Below are 25569 nucleotides of genomic sequence, written 5' to 3'. Positions count from 1 at the left end.
GAACTAAAACAAATATCAAAAATGCAAAATTTCCTGCAAACCAGAAATCCCATGTTTTGGCCAGCTCTACTTGGCAAACCCTTCTTTTTACTCAGGGTCTCAGTCTTTTATTTCGGGGTGGATTATTTTTATTAATTGACACTGCCAAAATGCTTACATTTATTGTTCATATGTCCCATCTAAACTGAAAAATAATCATATTAAGATTAGAGGAATTCTTAGTGAAAGTTACATCTTTATGAAATACAACTTTACCTAGCCACAGTTTCAATTCATAAGGTTTTTCAGCTCAAAGTTCATCATTTCAAAGTGGCCTAACCAGAATGAAAGCTAATCACACAATGCTACTTTATTTGTATGGCAATATTTGTAGTTTCTCCCATTCTGCACCAATTTCTGAGTGTGACAGATTTACACACACACACACACACACACACACACACACACCCCTTGAAAGTGTCATACTCATCAAATAGTGTGCATGTACTTGCAAGCATAATTCCTGCTTTTCACAAGTGCAAAAGCATGCCACTATTTGAAAGTCTAGCTCAGTAACCAACACTACAGTAAGCACAGTAAACTTTTAATACCAATAAAGTTAATCTAATTTAGATGGATTGTTTCCATGTTCTTATGGAGCTAGCTGTCTAATGCCACTTTGAAGCCACAATTCTATCATGAAAAGATTTACTATAAAAATAACTTAGTGCTACATCAACATTACAAATAAAAGCACTAAGTGTACAGAAAAATTAAATTTTAATTACAAAGGAAAAGTGCAGAGTAATAATGGATAACGATAATGATTTGCATAAAACATGTAGCCAACGTATCACTGGTCACTCTTGCAAGACATCACAATTCAATGACTAAATAATGAATATTTTATATTCATAGTACTTTATGTGTATGCAGAAGCACAAAATGATTTACTGGATACCTCTTGAAAGCCCTCCAAGATATGGTTCTGTATGCAGTATAAAAAAATTAAAGAGAAATATATTCAAACATTTTGAATAAATGGTAACTGGAGGTAATTTCATATTCCAAAATATCAATTGTTTAGAAATATCTGTCTTATTAGTTTCTTCTAACATGGAACAAAAGGACAGGCATTAAAAATTAAAAAGTACTCTTAGAAGTCACTGTACTTTCTGCATTAAGATTATCTAGATAACTTATAAATCAATACATATAACTGTTTCTTTGGTAGATATTCATTCTCATTCAGCCATCATCGATTTTTTAATCCTATTTCCATTCCTTTATACATTGTACTTGTTGCATGTAACTCAGGAACTTGTCTCCACTCCAAATGGGTCCTGTGTCCATTAGAGTAACAAGCAGCAAGTTTTTTTATAGACAGCAAACACTGCATTCAATGATGTGTCTTCATTTTTCCTGTTATGTACTCTTGTGTGGCTATATTCTGTATCTAGCCTGTTTTGATTTGCGCTGATAATGCTATAGGAATGAAAAGAGAATTCACTGTATTCTGCTCAGAAGTGGAAGTAAGTAACTTTCTGAGGGTTAAGAATCCAGTTGATGTTTTATTTTTAAATATTTCACTCCCTCTCTGTTTAAAAGAGATAAAATAAAAGCATGTATTAGACAGACCAAGTTAACCATCTGAGTTTTTCTTTTGCTGAGAACACCAAATGAAACTACTAGACAGTATTGTTAAATTTGACTCACAATATAGCATGCATCACCATTTCAGGATATTAGATTTTAAGAGTTCTTCACGTAGGCCCAGATCTTGTAAAGACTTGACTTATGCATGTCCTTAAACATTATAAGTAATCTCATTTACTTATTCACTGAGACTGCTCATGTGCATAAAGTTAAGCACAGAGGCTTTCATCTTCAGCAAGATCAGTTCCTTAACCAATATAGAACACCGATTTACTATAACAGAAAAGGGTTAAAATATTTCCAAAATTGCTATCTACAGCAAGCAGTATCTAATATTTTGGAGATCAAAGTTAAATCTTTAAAAGAAAAACAAGAAAAAAAAAATCAGAAAAACAGCTTCAATGGAGATATATCACAGGCAAGCAGACAGCGTATGGGTGATCAAAAGCAAACTTTGGTATACCATCTTTCATGTAATGCATCCAATTACTACAAACCAGTGTTTTTTAACAGCTTGTTAATTAAAATAAGCCAATTAAAATAATAACTTAGATGTTATAAATAAAATGGTATTCATATCTTGAGTGGACTTCTGAAGGGAGTACCAAGTTCAAGGAAACAGCACATATAGGTTTTACACTCAAAGGTCTGCAGCCAATCAGCTATTGAGACTTTCACATTTGGAATTTTACTAGGAATCAGACACTGATGCCTTGTCTTCACTAGAGGAAAAAAAATTGCATCTTAACTCGAGTTAACTAACACAAAATAAAATCCTAGTGAAGACAAGGCAGTTTTCAGTTTTCATATGAGTTAATTTCAATCTAACTGTAGGCTCCCATAGTCTTTACCTTGCATGCTACCTCAGTGAAACCTATAAAATGCCATTTAAAAGGTATGTTAAGAGAAGATTAAGACTGCGTACGTAGCATTCAAAAGTCCAGACATGGTAAAGTTAAAGTTAGCAGCGTAATTCTACTCTCTTGTACTTCTGCTACTTTGTAGTATACTCTAATTGCAGGATTATACACAATTTCTCAAACAATACAATGTCATATTATGCAATATTTTCTACATTCATCTAAGGTGTGCAGTAAATGAGGCAGGATTGTCCAGAAGCCCTTATACCATCTTGCATATAGATGACTTGAATTCTGGCATACACAAGGTAATGCACAGTGCTAGAAAATGTTGCACATTTATCTTAAGTTACGGAGAAAAACGGAGTATGATATTTATTGCATTTGTGAAATGATATCTGCTCATGTAAGTAAGAGCACCATAATGTACATGTAGAAAAGACAGAATTAAAACTGTGCATATAACTTCAATCTTGACATTTCTTGTCTTGAGTGCTTAACCATTCACTCTTAATGTTCTCTTACTTTTTTAAAAGTTGGACGTTCTTCAGATACAGCAAAACTGTTCTCTGAGATTCTTATGGAGTCAGATGCCAGAGTTATCTGACAAAGAGATCTTATGTACTGATCAGTAAAGCAAGTACCCACATGACTAATGCCAAATGACCAGAGTTACAAAGCAAAAGCCTGAATACTAAAGCACACTAGACTGAACTAATGACAACCCCAGCCAATACCAAATGCGCGAGAATACTTCCACCACTTTTCAGTGTACATGTTTTATTTATCTATAATTGAGCCTTCCTCTTTAATTGAATTTCCAAATATATAATCACACTTCATTACCCTAGAAATAATATTTTCTGCAGGAATTCCTAGAGATCTTAATTTGATAGCTATTTTCCTGGAAGTCTAGGTGACAAAGTCATAATCAATTAATTGATTTCAGGAACTTTGTATAAAGGTTAAGAAGAGTAAACAACCAATGACCATTACATCAGTTAATATCAAAAACCAATGTAAAAAAAAATGAAGGTGAGGGAAAAAACATGCTATATCAACAATATTTATTAAAAACAGAGACAGTGTGAGAGTTTTAATCTCAGATGCATGGGATTTTCACACAAAAATCTGTGGGAATTTGGAGCCATAGAGAAATAATTACTGCTATCCAGGGAATTGGTTAAAAGAAGTCTAAGGATTTCTTATGATGTTTATTGTTTCACCTTGTATTTTTATATATATATCTATCTATAGATAGATAGAGAGATATATTCAAATTACCCACCTTATGGTTTCTGAAAGATTGATTTACTGTTATGAAATGATGACAATGTGTGTTTTTACAACAAATATACACAAAGGGATTTTTTATACTGAATTGTATAATTGATTATAAATAATGTGTTTCATAAAAGATAAATATCAAACTAGAAATCAGAGCTTCTGTGATGACTTTTTTTTTTTTTTTTTTTTTTTAGTGCTAAGAATGATCTGTTTGGGTTTCCCACATATAAAAAGTTAATAAGTTTGATGATAAAACCACTTCTAACTAAATTTGTAATTATATAAATTGATCAATTTCTCTACAGTCTAAGGTGTGGAACAGTCTATGTATCATAACACTCTCAGAAGAACACACCTTGTATTCCTCTGACACACAAGCAAGAGTGATCCATTTTGCATAGGCAATTTCTATTACAGTGTTCACTCACATGTTATTGTAAAACAGTAAACTGTTTCTATTTCGCACATCCCAGAAATGTAAGATTTATAGGATGCCAAATATTTCTTAGGCTTATTGGTGCTTACTTCCTTTTGAAATTTCAAAGTGCTGATTTGAAGTAAATGGGTAAAGTATTTCTGTAGTACAAATACTGGAGCAAGATGGATAAAAATATTAGTTAAATCCTTTGTAATTAATGTATTGCCTTAGGGATTTAAAGTTTTCCAGGGAGCATCTGAAAATCACAATGTTCCCCGGGGCCACATTCTGCAACCAGAACTGTGCTTTTACTAAAGGATGTAAAGAAAACCTCATACATCACCAGACAACTTTTCAGTGATAGATGTTAAAGATGAACATATACTAAAGAGCATAAATTATTCCACCTAAAAATTCAATTTACAAGACTTCTTCTTGATCTGTTCCTCAGTCCTATCTTATGTCCCCTCCAGTTGCCCTTCAGCCTCTCTTCTCCCCATCAAAAGAACTTAGGTCAGCCTCTTCAGCTGCCACTAACACAGCGAACATTTTCCTTCTCCCCACAGCAGCTAGGAATTTTCCAGGAGCTTGCTACCTCACCTTCAATTTTGCTACAGCATTCTCCTGCTTGACACTCCTCCTCTGCATTCTCAAAAATGTGAGCAGCTCTCAATACTTATCAGACCATGGACTTAGATCTGCTGTTTGTACTTCTGTCCTTCACTTGTCTGAGTTAAAAGGTAGTCAAGCAGACTTTGTGTGGGCCTTTTCACACCAGACCATAAAACTTTTACACTTTCAATCTGTAAATCCTTCTAGCAAATGCCTTCCAAGCAACAAAGAAAACTCGGGACAATTCACAAGTCACATCTCTTGATTTCTATAGTTGCAGACAGGAAGAGATGGTATGTGGAAAGATGCCATTGTCCTGTGCCTTCAGATGTGACTAGACTATTAGCCTAATGGAACAGGCCTTCTTTGTTTGAGAGAAGTTTGAAAACGACATTTGTCTTAGGCAATAGGGGGCTATGAAAATAACAGAACCTTTGTTTATCCTGACCCTGAGTCTTTGTTTATCAGAGCCATCACCATCAGAAGTATTAATAGGAATTTCACATGCAAGCTTCCCTCACATGTAGATAGAGAGCGCGTCTCCGTGACAATGTAATCTCTTCCCACTGCTCTGTGTAGAACACTTGTACCTTTTGTTCAGGGGTGTTGTATACAGATAGCTAGTATCCCCCACTTGAGAAATATATGTTCCACAACCTCTTGTCCTAGGGACCATTCCTCTGAGTCCACTAGCAAACAGTTGAGCCAATCTGTAACTACTTTATCCTTTCCTGCTAGTTAGAGGACATGGAGGACTCACTCCCAATACCAATAAGGCTTCCCAGCACAGAAGGAATGTTCTGATAATCTCTATTTATAAACTAGGGTGGCTTGTTTATCCATTTCGGTCATGAATACCCTTTGGGAGACTAGGCTTCTGAATGTCCTTAGTGTATTTAGGACTGCCCTTTCTTCCAAAACATTTATATGTACTTCTGGTTCCTAGACAAAGTACTCTGAGTGTGTAATCTCCCAAGTAGGTTTTCAGGCCTAAAACAGGAGTGGCCATGGTCACTACACTTTGGAAGTCCATTCCTAATTGCAATTTCTTCCTGGATTGCCACCATGCCAGAGAGATAAGGAGGTCAATTGTCAATCATGTACAAGGTGACAATCTGTAGCTTATGACCACTGAGACCTCAGGGTCCACTGAGATCAATTACTGTAGAGCTGTCCTCCGCATAAGAACTAGGAACACCTCTATGGCACTTAGAACTATGCTATGCAGGTGGTGCCACCTTCCTTGCCTCAAGAAATTATTTAATCAATGTGTGCTGGGTGGTGCTATGAAACCAAAACTCAGTACTGAGAGAAGCTCTGGTAAGAACAGAATCTATAAGGCTTGAAGCCTCAAGTGAGATTATAACAGGTGAGTCAAGAGGTTTAAAGATCAGGAGCAGTCAACATGGGTGACCAACACCATGTGAGGAAGGGAGCCATTAGGCAGATGAATATGGTGCCCAGGAAAAGAGTTTAAAGCCTGCTTGCACTGTTCAAAAGCAATGACTACAAACTCAGAGTACCTCTTTCTGAATTACAGAGTATAAGATCATTATTTTCTACTTACAAATACAGTTAGAGAGTTTCTAAATTCACATTATATGTCATCTGTATTCATCTATCTCATTCTGTCCTCAGCCTCTGATCCAGTACATTTTCAAAGAAAGATATTTCAATAAAAAATAACCTTTTACTATTAGAACAGTCAGTGGACACTCTCTATTCAGTATTAATATGTAGAGATATCAGCTGGCATTATAAGTCTTTAAATACAGATGGCATGCAAGATTGTAATTAGGGTCTCTCTCACCCTTGAGCACTCACTCTTGTCTTTCTGTTATTTTGTATTCCAGTGCTACATACATATCTTGAAGTATGAAGCCTCTTTTTTCAACAGACTGGCACAAAGAAATCCCTAAACAAATGCCTTCTTGAAATTACATAAAACCTGAACCCATTAAGCAATTATTATTTGTCGAAGAGCATCTAGTCAAGTATATTCTATTTTTAATGCTCTATTCAACATTTTTTCAAGTACTATAGCACTTTAGTCTAAAATAAAACAAAATTTACCCTTGTAAAGACTAGAACCCTAGAGCTATGGAGGAAATTAATTGTGTTTCATATGTTACTCATTTCCTTATGCTCACTTAAATTTGCCAAAAAATCATTTTGCCTGGAGCAAAAGAAAAAACAAAAATGAGTACAATTAGCAGGATGACTTCAACATGTTAAGTATATTGCAGAAGAGTATAAGACGCGACAGACCACCTACATTAAGTCTAGTCCAAGTGATAACACTATTCATGGTAAATTCTTCATTTGAGCCCTCTCCTTTCAGAGCAGACCACCAGAAGTCTTCTCTCCTGCACATTTCACCTGCCATTATTCAGTTACTCCTTTTTTTATTATGGCATGTTCAAAGGTATGCAATAAAGATGTAGTTCCTTTGGGGGTTTGGATGCTATTAAACTACAAGGGTAAAACTCACTTTGTTTAAGTGACTGGAAAACACAATAGTATTGCTTATGATTATGTACATTGTAGCGTGACATGGCTGTAAAGGAAAACCAACTCCCATAATCTATGTTGCACCATAGTCTCTCTCTTCCTCCCTTCTGTATTTTGAGATCTTCCACCAGAGTCTTTAATCCTTTTCCCACACTTTCCATGACAAGAGTACATTTATTTACCATGCCAAGGGGTAATCTACTTTCTACACAAGATTATTCTACAGTGAAGCTGGTAGTAGCCTGATTGCCAATTGTTTTTAGGCTTATGAATTTTTCTGATATACTGAATATACAACTTTAATTTGTCCATTGTCTTTCATAAAAAATGTTTTCCAAGACGCTTATGAAGAAAATAAAGTTACAAAGTTTAATCAAAGAATTCTAGCAGATAGAGAAGAGGATTTAAATTGCATTTTCAACTGCATTTTGAAAAATACATGGAAAGTCTAAGTTCATAGCCAAAGACGAGCTGTCCGAAATGGCAGGAGCTATAAAGAAGAAATATCTTGTACCACCAGTGGCTAGGCTATATGATGGGACAAACAGCAGGCCAGTGCTCAGCAAGCATACAGAACAGTGAAGTAAGCAGACATGTATATCGTCTACGAGTTAAAGCTAGGACAAGTCCAGGGAGAGCTTTAAGGCTTGATCCTGCACTACTGTTGTCAGTGGAAGTTTTGCCATAGACTTCCATGGGTGCAGTATCAGGCAGTTTAAAAAAAGGGGGGCAATTTAGAGCTAAACCTGAAGGGCTGGTGCAGCTATTTAAGGACAGGTGTGGGTTGATCAAGTCTTAATATTCAAAAAATAAAATAAAAGTTTAAATCCAATTCTCATTCCAAAGCCACCATGCAATTAAATATTAAAAACACAGAAGGATCCTACAGGATGACAACATAGAAAAAAACAAACAAACCTGTGATTTTAATTGTACCGATTGTTCTTCCCTCCCCTCATCTCCCCTATGTCTGTTATCAATTACAGTGTTATTCTAAACCCTTTGGAAGGGAGGGACCCTGCCACTGTTAGATTCTGTCATGATCCTAGCCCTTTGGGTAGTATAATAAACAATGACAGCTCAAGCGACAAAGGAGGCAGACATATACTGGATGTGCTGGAGTTTGAAGAGCTTGGGGCAAACCAAAGGAAAAGGCTATGGTCATGGCAAGAGGACAGGAAGACACAAAGGAGTATTTTAGCCATGAAGCTAAGGCAGTTGAATACATGGGCAACATTGCAGAGGTAGCAAAAGCAGATTTTCACAGGAGATGAGAGCAAAGAATAAAACTTCAGAATCAAGATTAGACAGAAAAGCTAAATGGAAGGATTTATGTTGGAGGATGCTTCTATCTTGGAGGCTAACTCTTTTGTCATGTTTCAAGTAAGCCTACCAGAGAAGTTATAGGACAACTTCATTAAGCTTTGCTTTGTTAGTATGCATTCTGCATATTATATATATATATATATATATATTACAGCTATATTTTTAGAAACAATTGTCACCTCTATATTTCAATTTTAGACTGACTACAACTGGAAAAGGTATTGAAGGGAACCTGAAGACAACTATAAAAATGAATAGCACTCATTCTGCTGATCAGTATTTACAGTGTTAGTATAAATACTTGTATATATCTTAACAAGCTTATCTTGCTTAACTATTTAACAAATTTCAAATAACCTGGTTCAGTTGATTTTTTTTCTCTCCAGGACTGCATTAGCTCTTCTGGCCACAGCATCACACTGGGAGTTCATGTTCACTTGATTATCCACCATGACCCCCAAATCTTTTTCAGAGTCACTGGTTCCCAGGATAGAATCCCTCATCCTATAAGCATGGGTTACATTCTTTGTTCCTAGACATATACATTTAGCCATATTAAAATGCATATTGTTTGCTTGCACCCAGTTTACCAAGTGATCCAGATCACACTGAATCAGTGATCTGTCTTCTTCATTATTTACCACTCTCCCAATTTTGGGTCATCTGCAAACTTTATTGGTGATGATTTTATGCTTCTTTCCTGGTCAATGATAAAAATGCAATCTCTGTTGGATCCCAGTGGAAACACAGCTGCTTCATGAAAACTCCCTGTTTGCAATTATATTCTGAGTCCTATCCGTTAGCTAGTTTTTAATTCATTTGATGTGTACCATTTTAATTTTATATTGTTCTAGATTTTTAATCAAAATGTTGTGCAGTACCAAGTTGAACAACTTAGAGAAGTCTAAGTATATTACATCAACACTATTACTTTTATCAACAAAATTTGTAATCTCATCAAAAAAGAAATCAATTTAGCTTGACAGGATTTAATTAATATTGGCTTGCACTAATCACAGTACCCTCCTTTAATACTTCAGAAATCATGTCCCGTATCAGCCGTGCCATTGTTTTGCTAGGGATGGATGTCAGGCCGATAGGCCTATAATTACCCTTTTAAAAAATGGCACAACCTAGGCTTTCTTCCAGTCTTCTGGAACTTCCCCATTGCTCCAAGACTTATTGAAGGTCAACATTAATGGTCCAGTGAGCTCCAAAGACAGCTCTTTTAAAACTCTCAGATGCAAATATCTGGACCTGTTGATTTCAAAATGTCAAGCTTTAATAGCATCTGTTTAACACCCTCCAGAGTTACAAGTGGAATAGAAAGAATGTTATCACTATATGATGAGACTACATATATCATCTGTTTTTCCCCCAAATACAGAACAGAAATATTCTAGTCTAGATTATGTTTATATCTCATTTATGTTGTCACTTACTGCTAGGAAAGAAAGGAAAATATTGTAGGATACAGTCTTAGTGAAACCATAGCTCAGTGACCCTTCACCTCAGGGCATAGGCGCAGCCCTAGTCTATAGCCAACATACTCTTAAGGTTATTGACAGCTTGTCAACTCTGCTGATGTAAAGAGACTTGACTTCCAGTACCAACTTCAACAATTACCATTGAACTTTTAAATGTTGTGCACTGTAACAAACAGAGGTCTGACTCTGAAACAGTAACTCTGAAAAACTGTTAAAACGTTAGAGGGAAAATCCAGAATTTCGCTCTGGTAAACTGCTGGACTAGAATTTGCTGGTTCATTAATAATTGGCATTGATAAGGAAGAGGGAAACAACTTTATGCAAGTGGCAGGACATCTAGTGCTTGAAGTAAATTCCAAAAAGTTTCTTTCAAAGATAACCAGAGGGTACAGTACCTTTAATTTATTCAGGTAGCGTCTTGTGTGGACAACCAACAGATCTTCTTCAGTAGCTTCTCGTGCCTGTACAATCAAGTCATCTGCAATTAGTTTTTCTTCTGAAACAGCAGGGGAAAAAAGGAGAAAGAAAAATTGTTATTCAGCATTGTTTAGCTTTCCAATTTTTCTCTCTACAATTTTAGAAACTGGCTTGTAGGTGTTGGAGCTCCTATTTTGCATTACATTGAAACTTAATTTTTTATTCAAAATAAGTGCTAATAAATGCTTCAAACACACACTCTACACAAGTTATTAATCATAAATTAATATAACAAAAATTGTTTATGGGAAAAACAAAAATAATTATCAGAATTTAATAATGTTTATAGGCCACTTTATAATTTCAAAGTGATAATTTCTTTGTTTAAACTGGAAAGGAAAGGTAGGCAGTGAAGGTTTTAGAATAGAAGACAGATGAGGCTAAACATAAGAATAAATATCCAAAGGGCCCTCACAGTTTAAACACGGATACAATTTGAAAACCCTGGTTCTCGTAACATCAATTATTCACCTTGATTCTTTAATATATTTTACTGCACATTCCACAGTCAAGCACTGGCATTTAATTCACTAAACCATCAGAGCAAGAAATGCCAAAATTCAGAGAATAATAATTACTTAGGGAGTTCTGATAATAAGTGAACATTTAGGCTTAATAGGTATATTTAACATTGTCAAACCCCTATTGATATTTAATTTGCAGAAGCCTGGAAGCAATTATTACTTGCTCTCCATATTTGGTGACCCATAGATAGCTTATATAAAATTAAGCTTTACCAGTACAAACTATTGCTTTCCTAAATATCACCCGCAAGATGTCTATATATGGATGTACATATGATACTTTTAGCACAACCAGGGACATATGTGGACACATTTGCTGGATGGTATACCAAACTTCATTTCAGTGCATCAGGGATGACTAAACAATGTACATGGTGGAGAACAGTTATGCATGCTTTATTTATGGAGATCAACAGTTAAAAGTATTTAACATCAGTGATCATCACATAATTGTTTATGCACTGTTGCTGATGCCGCTTTGGTCCCAGGATATTAAAGAGACGAGGTGGGTGAGGTAATATCTTTTATTGGACAAACTTTTGCTGATGAGAGAGATAAGCTTTCAAGTTTACACAGAGCTCTTCCCAGACCTGAAGAAGAGCTCTGTGTAAGCTCAAAAGCTTGTCTCTCTCACCAACAGAGGTTGTTCCAATAAATTACCTCATCCACCTTGTCTCTATAATTGTTTATTTCATATAGTACCAGAGTAGGTGTCTGCTGAGCAACTACACTTCGTGAAAAGCCTTGTTAATGGAGCTGTAGAAAGAATGTAATTTGATAGATTGTGTTTCCATGGGCATGGTGTAAAACAATATCTGCAACAAAGTCTGTATCAGTAGAACTTTTGTGTTCCTACTGACCAAGGCTTGAAAAAACCAACCTTCCCATTCACCTAGCTTATGTAGAATTTTTTTCTAGGTGAGTGGGGTCAAAGAGGCAACAATTTTTTCCCTGAAGAAGGGAGAAGTAAGCATAAGAAGAGAGTGCCACTAATTGTTTTCTAAGGGAAAACAGTGAATAGAGTAGCCCAAATGCCTCTAATAGTTTTCCAGTCAGGGGATGCAGAGCATAGAGTGTCCCCTCTCTTCTACGAAATGGGAGAAAGGAGAAAAGTGCCTGGGACCACCAGTTTTTCCTTGAGGAATTGGAGAGTGTAGAGCAGAGTTGTCCAACATGGAGAAGAGAAGTTGGAAGAAACACCTGTGCATCCAGAAGGGCAGCAACCTCAACAAAGGCAGAAGGAGCCAGTGTTCATTAATTGGGAGATGGAGGGGATGGAAGCCAAGATTCATTGATTAAGGAGGGGGTCTGGGAAAGATACCAGAATTCATTAACTGGTGTGAATATCAGAATGTATTTAATGTGCATGTATATGCACACCCCAGATGGAAGAGGGGAAGAATTTAATTGGTGTGCAGAGGTAGAGTTGATCTATTGATGGAGGAGTGAATATGTGGCAATGTCAATGGAATAGGTATTGCTCTGCATTGGCCACTGGCTTGGATGTGGTGAAAGCACAGGGATTTTTGACCTAGCCAAGTAAGCTCAGTCTATTTGAAATGCCCAACAGCATTTCTGCATAGAACTCTTCATCTGTGTAAACAGCAATGTTAGTGCCTCTCAGCACACTAATCTTTATGCCTCTATCAGATTATCTCAAAGCACTTTACAAACATTAATTATCACAACAATATTATGAGATAGGTAAGGGATAGATATATATAAGTCATAGTTAGTCTCCTTCTTCCTGAAATGTGATTTGCTACTTAATTTGTAATATATTAGGTTCCATCGGCAATCTCAAGAGTAAGTCAGATTCACACCATATATAATTTAATGCAGCAAGATAGTCATTACAACTTTTTTAGTTTTAAGAGTCAAAGTGGAATGTTCTCTCTTCTACTATACTTTTCCAAAGTGAGATTTTAACAACCCAAATGCTCCAACTTATTCAGTCATAGCACAGTGCTTCCTCTTGGAAGTCAAGTATTTTACATGTTTACAAGGATCATAATGTGTACAAAGGTGGGGTTTTTTTTCCCTTTCATTTAATCAGAATTGGAGCCGGAATGCAGTTTTAATTTCAGCCTTAAAATAAAGTAGTAATCGGAACTACAAAACTGCATCTCCTTCCAGTGCATAAAGACCTTTTATTAATTTTGCTTCACCTCTCATCGCCTTGTAATCTGTACTGATAGAAAACATTTAGTAATCACTTTGTAACCACAATGAACACTAAGGACATTACATTTCAAAATGTTCATTGCATCATTGTGGTTTAAAAATTCAGAACAGTCAGTTGGCAAAGTGGTCTGTTGTGGATAGAGGTCATTTGTGTCTGACAAGTGTTTGAGAATATATGCCAAAAGGCAGTCTCAGTCCAGTTGTTATAGTACACCAGAATATATATGTCAACTGGCATTAATTTCACCTTCTTTATAGTAGTCTTAGAGAGACTACAAATTAAATGGATATAGAGATTGAACTCCCAACAGATGTGGATGGAGCAGAGCTGATATACTTGCATTTTTTCATCCTGTATTACATCTATTCTGAGGATAAATAATTTACTGAGTACCAATAAGATGCTATGTACTCTAAAAACATAAGGTCTTTGCCTCCTACACCTGAATTAGCACAAGCACAAAAGTCCCATTGTTAGACTCCAACAGTTAGAGTCATAGTACTAACTTATCAGGTGATACAATGTGAAAACAAACAAGTTTAAGATCCTCAAAAAATTATAAGTTAAGTTTCTCCTTAAAATATGTAGCACAAATAGAATACTTCATATGGTTTGTTATGAATGTTTTATTGGCATGAGTTTGGCATCATCTCTACCACATCTAGTTTGTGAAGTTCTTTGGCAGAGTTTGAAAAATTAACTTGATCATTTGTTAGTGAAAAGTAGGGAACTTTCTGCAGTGATTCAAATTTTGCATGCTAAGCAACCAATTTCTGCAGCATTCAAGCTTTCATTAAAGATGTTTTTAGCTCTTACAATTTGAAAGTAACCTACTAACGCATTGCTGCCTTCATGAGTCTTTATACACACAGTTCCAGTACTTTTGCTGTTGCTCATAGTTTTGCTAAGCAGTGGGCCAGAATGTAATTAACCAACTACTTACTTTTCCTGCTGTTTTTTCAAACTCAATGGCAGAGTGAAACTGACAAGCATTACATGATTTTCATTTTATATACCCAGCATCACTGAAATGCAGCCATAACTGGAGTGGAAAATGCTTTGCAAAACATTGGTGTGGAAGAAAGTGCCAAGGACAGTGGAGCAAACCCATGCTTTAAAGAGAACTGCTGTGGTTTCTTTAATTTCCATCCAGATCAGACAGAAGCTCAGTTTTTAAGTTCCAATTTGCAAGACCCTCAACAATGTGTAAAATGCATGGAACTCAATTTACATATGAAATGTTAAGTTAGGCTAAGTTAAACTTGCTGAGATTTAAACTTGTGGTTTCATATATAGTAAAGTATTACAAAAGGTGATAAATTTAATAAAAGGGATGATTTGCTCAAAAAATAAAAACAAGTAAGACAGTATTGTAGAGCAGTTAATGTCTATATTAGCAATAACTATAGTTAATGTTTATAAAGCCTTCATGCAATTACTACATCTGTTCCATTTCTTTGCACAAATGTCAGTTTAACACCACTTAAACAAGAGTTGGATAATAAGTGTAACCTTGTCATTATTTTACCTTTCAAGAAACTGATTACTTTCCCCCATTTCCCTGCATCAAACGGATGTAGCTTCTCCAGTCCCATAAATGTGATGTTGTAGTCTGGAGAATATACAATAGGCCAACATGTTGGTGGGACATCATGATACAGCTCAGTTCTGTGAGGCCTTAAGGGAAAAAATATAGAACAATCACTATTCCTAATGATTGATAAGGAAAAATCTAATGATCTCACTTCACATTAAGTGGTGGGGGCCATTGTCTGGCTTGTTGAGAACATAAGAAAGGCCACACTGGGTCAGACCAATGGTCCTTCTAGCCCAGGACCTTGTCTTCTGACTGTGGCCAATGCCATCATCATTTTATATGTATAGATGGGATTATGTTTTCCAATGTGCATTACTTTGCATTTATCAACACTAAATTTCATCTGCCATTTTGTTGCCCAGTCAACCAGTTTTGTGAACTCTCTGTGTAACTCTTTGCAGTCAGATGTGGTCTTAACTTTCTTGAGTAATTTTGTATCATCTGCAAACTTTGCCACCTCACTGTTTGCCCCTTTTTTTAGATAATTTATGAATAGGTTGAACAGCACTGGTTCCAGTACAGATCTCTGGGGACAGCGCTATTTCTCTCTCTCCATTCTGAAAACTGAACATCTATTCCTATCCTTTGTTTGCTGTCTTTTAACCAGTTACTGATCCAGGAGAGGATTTTCCCTCTTATCCTATGATTCCTTACTTCGCTTAAGAGTCTTTTGTGAGGACCTTGTCAAAGACTTTCTGAAAGTCCAAGTACACTATATCCACTGGATCATCCTTGTCCATGTTTGTTGATCCCCTCAGAGAATTCTAATAGATCAGTGAGGCATGATTGCACTTTACAAAAGCCATGTCGACTCTTCACCAACAAATCGCGTTCATCTATGTGTCTGATAATTCTGTTCTCTACTATAATTTCAACCAATTTGCCTGGTACTGAAGTTAGGTTTACCAGCATGTAATTGCCAGGATTGTCTCTGGAGCCTTTATTAAAAATTGGCATCACATTACCTATCCTCCAGTCATCTGGTACAAAAGCTGATTTAAGCAATAGGTTACATACCACAGTTAATAGCTCTGCAATTTCATATTTTAGTTCCTTCAGAACTCCCAGGTGAATACCACCTTCTCCTGGTGACTTATTACTACTTAATTTACTAATTAGTTGCAAAACCTCCTCTAGTGCAAAAGATGTGTGTCCCTTTTAAGAATTAGAGAACCAGGGAGTGACTTTCTGCTGCAGCTGCAGACCAAGTCAGTATGGGGATGTTGACCCATTTCCCTCCCTCCTCTTCCAGGTGAGCAGAAGAAAGAGGGAACTATAGATCAGTCCATGCCAGTGTAGTAAAAGTCCTCTTTTACCTGGCCCAACCGAACCAGCACCCACCCTACCACCCCTGGATATTGTGAAATACCAGGTTTCATCAGGATCTGCTGTGGACATTGCACTAATTGTTCCTATCTCAGGGGGTTGGGACGGAATTCTTCGCTCACCACCAGATTGGCCAAGGCAAAGTGGGGGGTTTTTCACCTTCCCCACGGTGGGTTCAGCGAGCTTAGATGGGGCAAATGTGAAACAGGAGTCAGGATATGATGTCACAACCAATTATGTAAACAAGGGGGAGCTGTCCAGTGCAGGTACTCTGCAGAGAACGGATACAGTGATCAGATAAAATGGATCCGTAAAGGCTTTATAGGAGATATTATTTAAAGGGGCAAACAGAGGGGGTTCAGGGAAACTTTACCCAGGGCGCAGGAACAAACCATCCCAATGTGCAGAAAGAATAGCAAATATGGCAGACGACTAGCTTGGCTTAACAAAGAAGTCTTCCATGAGCTTAAACACAAAAAGGAAGCTTACAAGAAGTGAAAACTTGGTCAGATGACTAGGGAGGAGTATAAAAATACTGCTCGAGCATGCAAGAGTGAAATCAGGAAGGCCAATCACAAGTGGAATTACAGCTAGTAAGGGAAGTGCAGGATAACAAGAAGGGTTTCTACAGGTATGTTAGTAACAAGAAGAAGGTCAGGGAAAATGTGGGCTCCTTACAAAATGGGGGAGACAACCTAGTGACAGATGATGTGGAAAAAACTGAAATACTCAGTGCTTTTTTTGCCTCTGTCTTCATAGACAAGGTCAGCTCCCAGACTACTGCACTGGGCAGCACAGAATGGGGAGGAGGTAAGCAGCCCTCAGTGCTGAAAGAACAGGTTTAGGACTATTTAGAAAGGCTGGACATGCATAAGCCCCTGGAGTCGGATGCAATGCATCCAAGGGTGCTGAAGGAATTGGCAGATGTGATTGCAGAGCCATTGGCCATTATCTTTGAAAACTCGTGGTGATTGGGGGAGGTCCCGGATGATTGGCAAAAGGCAAATATAGTGCCGATCTTCAAAAAAGGGGAGGAGGAGGATCCGGGGAACTACAGAATGGTCAGCCTCACCTCAGTCCCCACAAAAATCATGGAGCAAGTCCTCAAGGAATCCATTTTGAGGCACTTGGAAGAGAGGATGGTTATCAGAAACAGTCTGCATGAATTCATCAAGGGCAAGTCATGTCTGACCAACCTGATTGCCTTCAATGATGAGATAACTGATTGTGGATGTGGGGAAAGCAGTGGATGTGATATACCTTGACTTTAGCAAAGCTTTTGATACAGTCTCCCATAGTATTCTGATCAGCAAGTTAATGAAGTATCAGTTCGATGAATTGACTATAAGGTGGATAGAAACCTGGCTAGATGTACGGGCAGTGATCAACGACTCAATGTCTAGTTGGCAACTGATAACAAGCAGAGTACCCCAGGGGTCGGTGCTGGGGCTGGTTTTGTTCAACATCTTCATTAATGATCTAGAGGATGGGTGGATTGCACCCTCAGCGATTTGCAGATGACATTAAGATGGGGGGAGTGGTAGATACGTTGGAGGGCAGGGATAGGATACAGAGTGACCTAGATAAATTAGAGGATTGGGCCAAAAGAAATCTGATGAGGTTCAACAAGGATAAGTGCAGAATACTGCACTTAGGACGGGAAAATCCCATGCACTGCTACAGACTGGGGACTGACTGGCTAGGCAGCAGTTCTGCATAAAAGGACCTGGGATTATAATGGACAAGAAGTTGGATATGAGTCAAGTGTGGCCTTATCGCCAAGAAGGCTAATGGCATTTCGAGTTGCATTAGTAGGAGCATTGCCAGCAGCTGGAAGGAAGTGATTATTCCCCTCTGTTCGGCACTGGTAAGGCCTCATTTGGAGTACTGTGTCCAGTTTTGGCCCCCCCTCCTCCCACTACAGAAAGGATGTGGAAAAAATCAGAAAGCTTCCAGTGGAGGGTAACAAAAATGATTAGGGGGCTGGAGCACATGACTTATGAGGAGAGGCTGAGGGAACTAGGCTTGTTTAGTCTGCAGAAGAAAAGAATGAGGGGGATTTGATAGCAGCCTTTAACTACCTAAAAGGGGGGTCCAGGGAGGATGGAACTAGGCTGTTTTCAATGGTAGTAGATGGCAGAACTAAAAGAAATGGTCTCAAGTTGCAGTGGAGGAGGTCTAGGCTGGATATTAGGAAGAACCTTCTCACTAGGAGGGTGGTGAAGCACTGGAAGGGGTTACCTAGGGAGGTGGTGGAATCTTCATCCTTAGAGGTTTTTAAGATGCAGCTTGACAAAGCCCTGGCTGGGATGATTTAGTTGGAGTTGGTCCTGCTTTGAGCAGGAGGTTGGACTAGATGACCTCCTGAGGTCCCTTCCAACCCTAATCTTTCTATGATTCTATGAGTGGAATGGCAGGAAGCCAACCCTCCTTGTTTTATAGTCCCCCCTTAACTCCCATTTGAGGAGAGCTGGCTGGGGACCAGGATGGATAAGAGGGAGGTCTGACAGAAGTCCCCTGGTATATATAGAAATTATGGAATTATTTGCACTGTACGCTTTTATCTGTCAGGTTCTCCCAGACATTTAAGAATAAAGTTGCAAGCCTAATTAAACTACATCCAGTGTGCCTCTGTCCTTCCAGCATAGCCAGACAGTGAATCTTGATTGAACTCCTCCAAGTGCTGAAATCTTTTGGTTATAATTAAACTAAATTTCATACAAACACTGCATCCCTATCAATACTTATGCCAAAAAAGAAGCTATTTCCCCTTCTTCGTTCAGGGAGCTCTCATTTTTTGCTACTTCTATGCAATAGGGAGGAGAAAGTCTCCATATCTTAGGTCCAAGCACCTGAATGAAGAAGTAAGTCAAAACACACAAAGAAGATGCAATGATTATATATATTAACTCATTCCAGCAATAAATTCAATTATTGGCAAAACTGAGTTCCATTTCTACCTGCTCCACCCTTTTCCAAGTTGATTACACTCTAACCCATTTTTAATTTTAAAACATAGGTCCAATTTTTTACTTGACAATCTAAATTTTATTTTGAATTATTGTGCTCAAGTTTCAAAGTTTTGTTTCTAAATACAAATCAAAATGTACTGTCCCTACACGAGGTATATAAGTAAGGAAAGATGCGCAAACAAACCGAAAACTCTATGAAAATACAAAACACAGGGGAAGTTTATGGTCCAAACTGCAGTCTTGATTCACATAAAACTTCCACAGACATCGTTAGAAATTCTGCCTGAGTCAGGACTACAGTGTCACCTCATGGTTGTTCTATTGTCTTTCATACAAACTGTACCTCTTTCAGAATTAAAGGAACAACATTTTTTTAAATCATACCTCAATCTAAAAATATGTTACCTATTATAGTTAAAATTAATACCTATGATTCCTAGAGATAATAGGAAAAATTATTGGGGAGGTGGGTTCTTTCCAGAATTGGACATCACTTTTTTATAATCTGTTTTCCCTTTTGTCTATGTGGGTTATTTTTCACACACCAATGGAGAGAAATTAAACAAACAAAAACAAAAAAACAAAAATCACAGGAAAATATGGTTGTAATTCATGAAAGTCAATTTTTTAAAAATGGATTTTTTTATTTAAATTAAATGTTTATTATTAAAAAGAAAAGCATTTAAAATTAAATTTAAAATTATGACAATCTAATGTTAAGGCCTAAACTTACTATATTCTATTAAAATAATTTACATTAAATAAAGAAAATAGTAATGTTAAATAGCTAAGCATCTGAAGCCAAAGTGTGTTGAAGTGCTAACTAGCTTTGGACAGCAGTAGCCTCTTCTGAAAGGGTAGAGAGAATATATTTTTCTTTCCAGTATATTCAACTAGTTTAGTTCAAAGACTACAGTAATTCATTCAAAGTTAAGAAACCACCTGGGAGCAGAAAAAGCAAGAAAGTTTGTTTTCCTTTTCCAATCTCTGAATAAAAACAAGATGTGAGGGGATGAGATTGTTTCTGGTCACTGAGTCTAAGAATTTAGAACTAGTCAAACAGTTCAATTTACTAATTATGATAATACCTTTGTTTAATAAATCTATTTGTTTTTAATTCAAAACATGTTTTGCTAACTTAAATATTTTGGATACATAAAAAAAAAGTAAGGTAGTTTTGTTTATTTAATAAAAAAAACAATTTTAAAATGCTGGTTTGTGCTTTTTTAATTGTATTCCAATTTCCATCCAACTGCAGCTTGGCACCTATCACAAGTAACAAATTAATCTAATAAATGATAAATGTGTCATTCGTCATTTTCTAATGTAAAAAAAGGTAAAAATTAAGAAGCTGAATAAAGGTATGTTAAGCTATATAAATTGCCTAAATAATGTGTACAGATACAGCATATCCTCTTAGTTAGGAAAATGAAGTATCAAATTTAGTGTAAAGGCTAAATCAACTTGTTTTAATGGTTACTGACCAATGAGAATCAACCTTTCTTCAGGAAAATAAGTAATACAAATGGAAAGCAGGATTAAAATCAATTATATAAACCAAACTTTCCTGTTTGTTGATTTCAAGTCACAATTAAAAATGGTGACCTGCTGTAAAACCACAAAAATTGTTAAGGATACTCTGGGGTTGTCAATAAATTACTTAAAGCAGTAGGAAGTGGGTGGGTCCTTAATTTTGCCTATTTGTTACAGTATTACAAAGGGTGGTTGAGTGGGTCTTGAAAATCACCCAAAAATGTATTCTCTAATTTATGGACAGCTCCTTAGAAACAGGTGTAGCATCTGAAACTACTATTAACTCATTTTAAACTGAACAGATTTCACGTTGACTACATGCATTTAAATAGTGCCAAGAATAACAGTTAAGGGAAAAAGAAATGATGAGATGGGAGGAAAGATGGATGGTCAGACAAGTTATGATACTAGATTGCCAGCAAACGAAGCAGAGCAAGGTAAAAAGGCTCTGTCTGCTACCAAGAGCTGTGCTGGAGACTGGTACCGACGGTGGCGCTACAGGGAAGCAGGTCAGAAAAGGGAGGCTGATACTGAACAAGTGAAGGAAACTGACTTTGGAGGGGAAATAGAGAATCTAAAGCGACAGGTGTCGCAGCAGGAAGATGCCTGTCGTGGTCCAGGGGTGAAAGGCTGGTGCAGGAGCAGCAAGGGAGGGTCCCCCTGGGGCAGGCGAGGGGGGAGCGGCGGGGCAGGGCAGGGTGGATAAGGGGGCAGGGCAGGAGGCGGGCGCTCCCTGTCTCCTTCTGCGCTGGTTCAAATCCCGCTGCCCACGGTCGCGCCAGGCTCCGCGCCCCCCAGGTCGAAGCAGGCCGGTGCCTGCCCGGCCGGGATGGACTCCCAGTCTGCCTCACCTGCGGGCGGGGCGGGGCGGTGACAGAGGCCGGGGGGCACTGAGGAGGCCTCCAGGCGAGCTGGGCCGTGCTACCAGGCCTGGAAACGCAGCCGCAGCCCCCACCCCCGCCTAGCGTCTGCTCACTCCCGGGGCTGGGGGTTAGAACTACCGTCTCCGACCTGGGAGAGAGGCCCCTGCCCACCCGGGAGAGGCCAGGCTAGGCCAGGCCCCGCCTGCCTGACAAGGCCCGGGCTCGCGTTGGCTACTCACATCCCCGGCCCGGCCGCTTCCGCCAGCCCAGCGTTCCGCAGCAGCGGGAGGGGCAGCGCCGCCGCCCCACCCCACAGCGCGGGCAGGAGGAGGAGACTCGCGAGGCCGGCCCGGAGAAGGCGGGGAGAAGGGCCGCAGGTTGGGCAAGGAGGGGGGGCGGGGGGTCATCATCGGGGGGGAAGGAGGTGGAAAAGGGGAGCGGGGAGGCGTAAAGAGTCTCTTGCCCCCAGAGCCCAGAAGAGTTCGCACAAGCATCATCTGCTCTGCTGCCCTCCCGCCCCCGCCGGACACCACAGCTCCGAGCAAAGAGCAGCACCTGGAACCCGCCGGGGGTTTCCTTTCCTTCCCTTGCCGGGGGGGGGGGGGATACCTTGCCAATTTCATGGGGACAACAAGTAGCTCTGCCTCTGCAGGCCGGCACGGCCCCCTTCACCCACCTTTTACTCTGTGTAACCCCAGCGCCAGGGCTGAGTGTCCAAGAGCTGAAAGGGGCCTGCAAGCAGGTACAGCTGGAAAGGGTCTCACAGAGCTAGCAGAAGTTATGCTGGGCGTCCCTGTCAGTCTACACACGAGGGTTGGACTTTGCTGCTCTGTACTTGGATGGATGACTTCCAGGAAATACTTAAATGCTTCCTGTTGGCAATTCAGTGGATGTCACCTTGAGTTATTACTGAATCTGTGGCCCTGTCCTGCAGGTGAGCTGTAACACAGAGCTCCTCACCACTTGTGGGTATTACAGCTCTTGGCCAAATTACAACACGGATTATTACATTCTGCTACCTAAATTGCCCCTTCTTTTTTCTGTGCTAAATTGTGTAGGTTGCTTGAGATGTTAGATAGCTGCCATTTCATTGGTAGGTCAAATAATTGCTATACAGTGTATGTGGTTTGTGAAGTACTTTAGAACAATAAGTGAAGAGGAGCAACTACAAATTGAACTCCACAGTCAGCACCTAGCAGTACAGGCTATTGCACATTTCATTACTGGCTACTGCTAGACACAGGGGACTTGATCTGATATACCGGCTGTAAAGTGCAGCATGACAAATGCTATATATTCCTAAATGCATCATGATTTTGTAATACAAGTCTGGATGTGCTCTAACTTCTGTCAACAATAGGGATAGACCTCAAGCCTCTATTGTGAGATATGCTTTGCACAGTGAATCATTTCAGTTGCTAACGTGGATTAGCTATCACAATGTATAAAAGTGGGATAAGAACGATTCTTTATTTTTATTAAAAACAAACTATTTTGTGAATGACTTCTACATGGGTGTTCTGTGATGTGTGTTTTATTGCTTTAAATTAAAGGGAAAATATGTTAATGGCTATGGTGGCCAATATCCATTGTGAGCCAAGTAGTCAAAGGAGAAGCAATCATGTATGTGAATACAAGCACTTATAATTCAGCCAGCAAAAAGCAGTAGTGCTTTTTTCCACCAGCCAGTATAAAATTACAAGCAATAGAGACAGTACTGAGGCTGTCACACAGTGGGACTTCAATAGTGAATATCTTTGGTTAATTTTTTTTAAGGTTCTCTTACGCTTGAGAATCTGTACAGGACTTCTAGTGGCACACAAGAATTATGAAAGATCAATTGAAGATGAAAGGTTACACTGTGAACTGCATTAAGAAAACTATAAAAGATCACAGAATAAAAGTAATTGATTTAATGCCATGAGAAGTAAAACCATATTAGGATTTTCATAAGCATGTCAACTACCTACTGTGTATTTTTGATGCCAAATAAAGGTTTAATCCTTCACTGATTTTTCAATGGCAGTTTTCATCTGAGGATCTCCAAGTGCTTCAGTTTATTTATTTTGTTAGGCAGATAAATATGATGCCCATTTCAAAAACGGGGAAAGTGAGAGACAGAAAGTAAATGACTTGCCAAAGATCACACAGCACATCAGTAGCAGATCCAGAGATAGAAACCAAGGGGAAAATCCTGATCCTATTTAATTCAGTGGGTTTCAGGAGTGGGTTTCAGAAATTCCAGGATTTCACTGTATGAGCCTGATGACCAATTGTCTGCTCTTGCCCCCAGACCCATCTTATTAATTTGCATGCATGCCTGAGGTGCCCATTTATGTTAGGTTGAGACCCCCTGGAAAATTCAGGCCATTTCTAATTTCAGAGCTATCTCATACACGAGAGGAAAAAAATAACTTTAGTGTAAACAAAAAACCCAAACAAATTTTAAGAGTGCTTGGTTAACTCTTCCTAAACATACACATAACAAATTTGTTCTTTTAAAGCACAGCTAATCAGTAATACAGCTATGAACCATAGTCTAACTATGGCAACAATATCCATCAAATCAAATAATTAAAGTACAGATTTATCATCTTGGTGGAAGAGAAATAATAATGCCTCCCACTTTAAAATACGTTGGCTGTAACTTGATATTTAGTTTTGACAGATGCCTGGATGTCACCTTGGTATTTATTTAGTAGAAGGAGACCATTCTCCCCTGAAAACATTTTATCCTTTTAACATTATATTTTAATTAACATTTCTTTTTATGCTGGCTTCTTATGCACATGCCTCAGAACATTAGTTCTGAGGCATGTGCATTAGTTCATTCATCTCTTTTTATTTCTTATTACTGACTGTTTAATGTCAAGTGATAATTACGGTTTGAGTGTTATTTGTTTTGTTGGCTACAGATGTAATTAATTAACTGTTCTATTTTCATATAAATTAGCTTTCAAAATTAAATTAAGAACAAAGTTACTCTCAGGCTTATTTCTTTATTTATTGAATTATGTATGTTTTTTCCATATACTGTTTGCTATTAATCATTTTCGTCTGAACTACAGCTTTACCCAGACAGCTTCCATGCTTCTCAAAGCTGAAAGTTTACTTAGTTTCCAGAAGTTACCCGGTGAAGGAATATTTCCACAAATTCTGCTTAGCTAAGAAATGTATTAGTTTTGTTTTAATTTTTCCTTCTGCTCTGCTCCAAAGTGGTTTGCATAGAATTTTTTTTTTTTTTTTTTTTTTTTTTAAATCCCTAGGATTATCCACCAGCAGAGCTGATAACAGAGAGGTCTTGGCAACATTTTCCTCTTCTTTTGGCCTATCTCTTGTATTAATAGTGGCATTTCTAACATTGCATAGGGATCTTGGAAGAGGGAGAGGGGTCTCTTTTGAACCACCCTAAGAATAGAACCCTCCATGAAGATGCAATTTAATAACTGTTCATGCTTGCTGGAAGTTGGTTCTTTTTAGTTTCAGCCAAGGTATGAGAGGTGATCAATAAATACACTAACCTTGAAAGAGACTTTACTGTTTAATAAACTCTCCAGTTACGAAGTTTTGCAGTAAAGTTTATAATTCTTTTTCTACATTTCAGTAGTATTTGTACTTTAGGAATTTTGTAATGTTGTATTGCAGTAGTGCCTGGGAGTCCCATTCATGGCACTGTACAAGCAAACAACAAAAATATGGTCCTTGCTCCAAAGAGCTTACAATCTAAGGCCTCAAAAACTTAAGCACATGTTAACTTTACAACCATGAGTAGCCCCATTGAAGTCAATGGAACAACTCATAGTAGTATAATAATCACATGTGTAAGTGTTTGCGGGATTGGGGCCTAAATTGTCTGTTCTTTTCATGTATGAAGGCACTAACTTCCTGTTGTAAGTAGCCCAAACATTTATCCATAGGAAAAGGACTATGCAAGAATCACAAACAATGGACTTTTG

At 38.2% G+C, this 25569-nt stretch overlaps 1 protein-coding gene across 4 annotated transcripts in view; it reads right to left on the bottom strand.

The window, feature by feature from the left end:
* HDAC11 (histone deacetylase 11) overlaps positions 1–25569 on the bottom strand; it is a 106637-nt gene that overhangs the window by 56671 nt on the left and 24397 nt on the right. For 3 of the 4 annotated variants that reach the window (XM_067543800.1, XM_067543802.1, XM_067543799.1), the window contains 2 exons: positions 14851–14999; positions 10532–10632 (listed from right to left, as the gene is read on the bottom strand). In XM_067543800.1, the coding sequence (XP_067399901.1) occupies positions 10532–10632; positions 14851–14999 (250 nt within the window). Of the gene's footprint in view, positions 1–10531; positions 10633–14850; positions 15000–21852; positions 21915–25569 lie in introns of those variants that run through there. The other variant, XM_067543801.1, reaches the window with a different exon arrangement.

This window comes from Emydura macquarii, unplaced genomic scaffold (genome assembly GCF_026122565.2).
Source record: "Emydura macquarii macquarii isolate MOO-44397 ecotype Brisbane River unplaced genomic scaffold, CSIRO-AGI_Emac_v2 contig_968, whole genome shotgun sequence".
In the NCBI taxonomy this organism is placed as follows: domain Eukaryota; kingdom Metazoa; phylum Chordata; order Testudines; family Chelidae; genus Emydura; species Emydura macquarii.
Note: the sequence above shows the minus strand (reverse complement) of the source record. Positions and strands in the feature narration are given on the sequence as shown.